Raw genomic sequence first — 6,902 nt, forward strand, 5'->3', positions numbered from 1 at the left:
TGAGGGAGAGGCAGGTGGGGGGAGGTGAGGTGAGGCGGTTGAGTGAGAGGTTCGTAAGGTGGGGTGGTTGAGGGTGATGTGGGGGGGATGAGGGAGAGATGTGTGAGGGAATGAAACTTTTTTGCACATGAGAGCGCAAGGCAAGGAGGAGGTTGTGTTAAGTTCCTTGCTTGACAGCGCACATAGCATAACAGCCACAACCAGTAAATTGATTTCCATTTCCTTCCAGATTACAAAATGAGTTTCAACTTTGCGAATCCAGGTGGAGGCAGCAGCTTTTCCTTCACTGCTCCCAAGACTGGTGCAGGAACAGGGAGTGCCTTCTCTTTTGGCAGTACCACTGCAGCCTCCCAAGGACCCTTTGGCTTTGGAACACCACAGCAGGTCACAGCCACGGCAACTTCAGCACCCAGTGCTGGTCTGTTTTCATTCAGCACACCAACTACTGGAGTCACGTCATCCACTGGATTCTGCCTGCCGACACAGCCAGCAACAACCACCGCTACTGGAGGCTTCTCTCTTGGGTAGGTCACATATTAATATTCACAGTCCATAGACTGGACCTGGTGTGGCTAAATGGCCTGAAGGGAGTGGATATATGTGTTGAACTGAATAGAGAATGTTGGCAGGAAGAAAGAATAGAGATGATTTTCAGTCATTTGTTGTCGACGTATCCTACTTGGATGTGAGTGTTGCTTGTAAGTCCACCAATTTTTTGACCATTAGTTGAATTTAGTTAGATTACTTACAATGTGGAAACAGGCCCTTCGGCCCAACAAGTCCACACCCACCCTCCGAAGAGCAACCCCCCAGATCCATTCCCTACATCTAACACTACGGGCAATTTAGCATGGCCAATTCACCTAACCTGCACATTTTTGGACCGTGGGAGGAAACTGGAGCACCCGGAGGAAATCCACGCAGACATTGGGAGAATGTGCAAACTCCACATAGACAGTTGCCTGAGGTGGGAATTGAACCCGGGTCTCTGGTGCTGTAAGGCAGTAGTGCTAACCACTGTGCCGCCGTTTGGTGTTGAGCTGCCTTGAATCTTTGCAGTCCTTGGTGAGTTGGGCATCTATGATGCTGTTATGGAGTAAGTTCTAGGATTTCGATTCAGCAACAGTGAAGGAATGGCAATATATTTCTTAGACAAAATTCTGAGTGACTTGGAGGGAAACTGCAGGTGAAAGTGTTCGTATGTACCTGTTCCTCACTGTCCTTCTAGGATGTAGAAGTCGTAGGTTTGGAACTTGCTGTTAGAGGACCCTTTGTGACTTATTGCAGTGCATCTTACAGACTGCTGCCACTGTATGTCAATGGTGGAGGGCGTGTGTGTTTATGGTTGTGGTACCAGTCAAGCAGGTAGTTTCCTCTGGGATGCCATCAAGCTTCTTCAGTATTGTTGGAGCTGCAAACCTGTAGGCAAATGGGGAGGATTCAGTCACACTTCTGACTGCCTTGTGGATGATGGACAGGATTTGCGGAATTAGGAAGTGACCTGCTCTTGTAGCCTTGATTATCTGAATATCACTTAGCTGAAAATCGGATTATCCAAACAGAATCTGAAGGTCCTGTGAAACTGTTACAACAAAGTGATGTTACCGACAATGGTGTCACCATCAATACAATTTTGTTAACAATACAGGGTAAATTAGAGTTATCTGCACTGAAGGTCATCTACAAATGTTGCATCAAAGGGAGGTGTTAATGACACTGGTGCAACAATCTCAGTCAATTGTAGCAGTGTTAAAATAATTTTAACTGACAATGTTGGAACAATCGTGTCTTTCGTTTAACTGAGGAATAGAGGGAGGTACTTGCACTGAAGATGATGTACAAGTGTTGCAGCAAAGGTGGTAATGACACTGGTGCAACAATCTTACTCAGTCGTTTGTTGCAGTGTTGAAAGAATTTTAACACAAAAACGACTGACATGCTGAAGGATTTAAAGTGCATGACAAAATCAGTGGTGTCTCTATTCCCTCTACAACTTCTTTCTGAGTTTGTATCTGGTTGTGCTTGTACGTACTTACCATGTCTGTGAAGAGAAAGCGGACCACAGTGACAATTGAACAGAAGAGTGAGATTTTACAGCGTCTGGATCGTGGTGAAAAGGCATCAAAGATTGCACGGGAGTACAACAGTGTCCGACATCAGGAAAGCAAGACTGGAGATTGAGAAATTCATTATCCAAAATGACACAGCAAATGCTCTAAAAAGAAAATCCATGAAGCCAGCAAAGAATGACCAACTCAACCAAGTTGTATTTTTTGTGGTTTTCACAGCAGTGTGAAAAGGGAATTCCTGTATCTGGCCCGATGAAACTAGAAAAGGCTGTCCATTTCCATGAACGACTCCACACTGGTGAGTCTGATCACAGCATATCATTGGGCTGGTTACACATCGTCACAGCATTAGGCAGTTAGGCATTCTTGGAGAGCAAAGTATGAACCTGAGCAATTGTACAATGTTGATGAAAGTCGATTGTTTTGCAGTGCACTGCCGGATAAAATACTTGCATCCACCACGGAAAAGCAGGTGTCAGTTCAAAAAGTGCAGAAGGATCGCATCACGATTTTCCATTGTGTTAATGTCACCAGCACTCAAATTGCTGCTTGTCTGCATTTGGCAGTATGCTAATCCATGTTGCTTCAAGAACACAAGCAACGACATTGGAACAGGGACACTCGGCGACGATCACATCGTCAACATTGTCACAGAACAGCAGGAATGTACGGATGGCATGGGTACTCAGAAAAATCTGATACCAAAACCACCATCCTGTTAACGAAGCTATTGACAGTTTGCGACTTTTCATGGAGTGGTGCGAAGTACAAGATGAAGTTTATGCTGTTAAGTTGATGCATCTTTGGCAAATGTTATTGTTCGCAAAAAAAGAGACAGTAGCACCTCCAGCAACAGTGGCTGGGTCTTTTCTTCGGAAATAATAACCGGCCTCTACCTCAATTCTATTTACTGTACAGGTACAGAAAAACCTGATTTGTAAAATGTCATGAATTTTTAAGCACTACCTAGTGTTTGTACAAATTTTAGTGATTGAATGAAATAAAAACTCTGTAAACATGCTTTTTAATGCAGTTATGAGCAGTGCGGTTTTCTTTGTTTACGGTCAAATCAATTAACAGAATAATCAATTATCTGAATGAAAACCTGTCTGCCCATGGACTTCGGATAATTGAAGTACCTCTGTAAATAGTTATAACTGTGGGTTGTGTATTTCAGTTTCTAGTCATTGGAAACACCAGGATGTTGATGGAGCTTTCAGTGATGGTAATGCTATCATTGACATTGCAATGACAGAATCAAAATACAAGGTGGTCAAGCAAAGAAAGAGTCCCAAGAATAATCTCTGGAGAGTTCTTCCTCTTAGTCCAGACCAAAAATAACTTCCATTAAACATTATTCTGTTTCATGTCACTCAGTCAACTATCAATTGATTTGATAATCTAAAATTGGTTCAAAGCCCTGCTGAGTGGGCAAACACAACAGATGCAGGGCAACGGGGCTATATGTGAAGTTATATAACTGTATGGAAAACAAAGGCACAGTATTATTAGGAAATGTGAATGTACAAAAGGGATCTGGGTGCCCTTGCACACCGGTAGGTAGGTACAGTGAGCAATGAGGAAGAAAATCGTATTTTGGCCTTCACTGCAAGAGGATTTGAGCTTAGAAGCGGGGATGACTTCACTGTAGTTATACAGGGCCTTGGAAACCATATTTGGAGTGTTGTGTGAAGCATTGCCCTCTCTATCCAAGAATGGATATATGTGCCATGGAGGACATTAAATAGGCTGATAACAGGGAGAGTAGGACTGTCCTGTGAGGAGAGACTGATTTGACTGGGCCTGAATTCACAAGTTTCGAGGGATAGGAGAGGACTGATTGAAACAGACAAAACTATAATGGAGCTGGATTAGTATCCACGCAGGGAGATTGTTTTCCTTGGCTGGGGAGTCTAGAATCAGGCCACAATTTCAGAAGACAGAGTAGACTATTTAGATCTTAGATGGAAAAAATGTCTTCCTTTTGGAGGGTAGTGAATCTGGAATTCTCCAGTACAGACAGCTGCACAGGCCAAATCTGAGATGTTGGGGAAGTAAATGTTTAATAAAGCCCAGAGTTGTCTTGGTGACTTATTTGTCTGTGTTTACCATCAGCAAAGTTAAAATGACTAGCCTCCAGTTGTTGGGTTAAACCTTTTCGCCAAGATCATAATGTTTGCAATTCTCCAGTGAAACCTTAGGAAACGTTTTCCTAAGGTTTCACACACGAGATGTAATTCGCACGCACAAACTTGTGCAAACTATTAACGTTTATTAAAGCCTGTGCAAACTAGGTGACCCCATTGACCCTCTTCGCAGGTGTGTCAAGTCCAGTCAAAGAGGCTCCGAACAAAGCAAACACATCCCCTTTATAAGGTCAGTTGATAATGCTCACAGATACTCTGGCCACTTGCCCCCCCCCTCCAATAATCACGTTACCCCAGTACAATGGTAGAATGAGGTCATCCGTGGAGATAATGTAAATATAAATGCCCTAATCCTGGGGTATCATTATGCAAACAATTCCTGACTCGGTGGTTCCACAAGACAATATAGGTGTGTTATGTCTGAGCTTCTGAGGACGTGGCTATGAAAGCATTTCTGAATGGAAGGGACTGAATGAGAGTTTAATTTGATAAAGGCAGGAGAGTTTTAGTAAATCAGTGGGAGTTGTTGAATTCCTTCATGAATGTTATCCCCACCACTTCAGTTTCTGGAGGAAGACGGTGCAGTTTAACACTTTAATATTACGTTAGTCCAGTTTAATCTTTTAACCCGGGTTCAATTCCCGCCTCAGGCGACTGACTGTGTGGAGTTTGCACGTTCTCTCCGTGTCTGCGTGGGTTTCCTCCGGGTGCTCCGGTTTCCTCCCACAGTCCAAAGATGTGCAGGTCAGGTGAATTGGCCATGCTAAATTGCCCGTAGTGTTAGGTAAGGGGTAAATGTAGGGGTATTGGTGGGTTGCGCTTCGGCGGGGCAGTGTGGACTTGTTGGGCCGAAGGGCCTGTTTCCACACTATAAGTAATCTAATCTAATTACACCAGTCCTCTGACAGCACAGCACTCCTAAGTCTAGGAAAGACTGAAAGGTAATGTTCAGTGTCTCTGCAATTTCTGCACTTCTTTAGCATCCTTTGATGCCTGTCATCTGGTCCTGGTATCTTGACAAGTAGATGCAGCCTACCCTGTATCTATCTCCTTGTCAGTTTGTATTACTTCCATTGTCTGAATTGTCTTCACTTTCTCCTTGGCCTGGTTAGCATCTTTCTTGTTGATAAAGAAGGATGTAAAACATCACTTAATATTTCAGCAAAGCATAAATTCCCTTTTTGATCCCAAATTGCTTCTTAGATTTTGAGATTTCCTTCTGTGTTACTTACTATCTAACATCTGTCAGAAACCACATTGATTTTGTTTACCGTAGATCCAGGATAGGCAGAACAGGTTTATCAGTCAGTTTGGTGAGGCTGGGGTCTGAGAAAGTAATCAGTTCAAGTTCCACCATCTGTCATGAAGATTCAACCCCAGGTTGAAAACAACTGCTTTGGAAAATCTCTGGATTATTTTTCCATTGTCTAATACATCACAGGAGAGACAGGTCCAGGCTTATTTCTGGTTCATTGTATACTCCAAGATAGATTCAGCCTGCTTTATTCCTGGTTCAGTGCCTACTCCAGGATTGGCAGGGCCTGGTTTATTTATGGTGTGGGTTGGGTTTCACATAGGGATACCAGCCTTATATTTGAATTTTATATTTCCTCTGCAGAGCGAACAAGCCAAGTTTAGGGTTTGGTGGCACAGGATGCAATCCAGTCTCTGGCTTCTCCTTCGGTAATGCTCCTGCTACCAGCACCACCACAACTTGTCCATCCCTGTCCTCTGGATCGGTAGCGCAGACCACAGCACCTACAGGCTTCAGTTTCGGCACCAATCCAGCACAGCCAGCTGTGGGAGGTTTCGGCCTGGGTGCATGTACCACGCCTCAGTCAACATCATCTACTGGGTTTGGATTCACCTCTACCCTGGCTGCCCCAACCCAGACTACAGCAGCTGGTGGATTTACCTTCGGTGCTGCTACAAATGGAACGCCCACTCTTACTGGCTTTAGCTTTGGCACGCCAGCAACTACAGCAGCTCCCAAACCAGTGGCACCACTCTCTCTGGGTGCACAGTCTACAGGTGGGTGCACAATTAACCTGAAGCTTCTCCATTAGCTGTGCTGTGTCGATGCTCTTTGCTTCATACCAAAACGTGGCAGCAGCTCAAGTTCCCTGGGAAGGAGACAATAAGTTGTCTGTTGTTAGTTTTGTTTTTAAACAGCTGGATGTACCCAGTTGTTCAGACTGTGTTGTTCAGCAATGTTACAGCCTGAGGGGAAGTAGTTTCCTCACCCTTGCCTGACATCAGCTTGTGATTTGGTAGGTTAATGAAATCCCAAGTTATTGAGGTGAGATTTGAACTTGGGATTTTAGAGTTACTAGTCCAGACGTATGACAACCACATCAATAAACCTGAACTTAGCATAAGCATACATAAGTGACCGATGCCCTTGCTACTGAGTTGCAGCTTCCTGGTACCCTTTCTCCAGACACCATAGTCTGTTTATTTTTCTATCCGTATTTACACCATAGAACATAGAACAATACAGCACAGAACAGGCCCTTCGGCCCACGATGTTGTGCCGAACATTTGTCCTAGCTTAAGCACCCATCCATGTACCTATCCAATTGCCGCTTAAAGGTCACCAAAGATTCTGACTCTACCACTCCCACAGGCAGCGCATTCCATGCCCTCACCACTCTCTGGGTAAAGAACCCACCCCTGACATGTCCCC

The 6,902-nt window shown here is 44.3% G+C and overlaps 1 protein-coding gene across 3 annotated transcripts in view; it reads left to right on the forward strand.

Annotated features, from left to right (window-relative positions):
- Positions 1-6,902, forward strand: part of nup62l (nucleoporin 62 like) — a 62,896-nt gene that overhangs the window by 5,004 nt on the left and 50,990 nt on the right. For all 3 annotated transcript variants that reach the window (XM_043704276.1, XM_043704275.1, XM_043704277.1), the window contains exons 2-3: positions 230-524; positions 5,835-6,247. In XM_043704276.1, the coding sequence (XP_043560211.1) occupies positions 238-524; positions 5,835-6,247 (700 nt within the window). In that variant the 5' untranslated portion in view covers positions 230-237. The remainder of the gene's footprint in view (positions 1-229; positions 525-5,834; positions 6,248-6,902) is intronic.

This window comes from Chiloscyllium plagiosum, chromosome 15 (genome assembly GCF_004010195.1).
Source record: "Chiloscyllium plagiosum isolate BGI_BamShark_2017 chromosome 15, ASM401019v2, whole genome shotgun sequence".
Lineage (NCBI taxonomy): Eukaryota > Metazoa > Chordata > Chondrichthyes > Orectolobiformes > Hemiscylliidae > Chiloscyllium > Chiloscyllium plagiosum.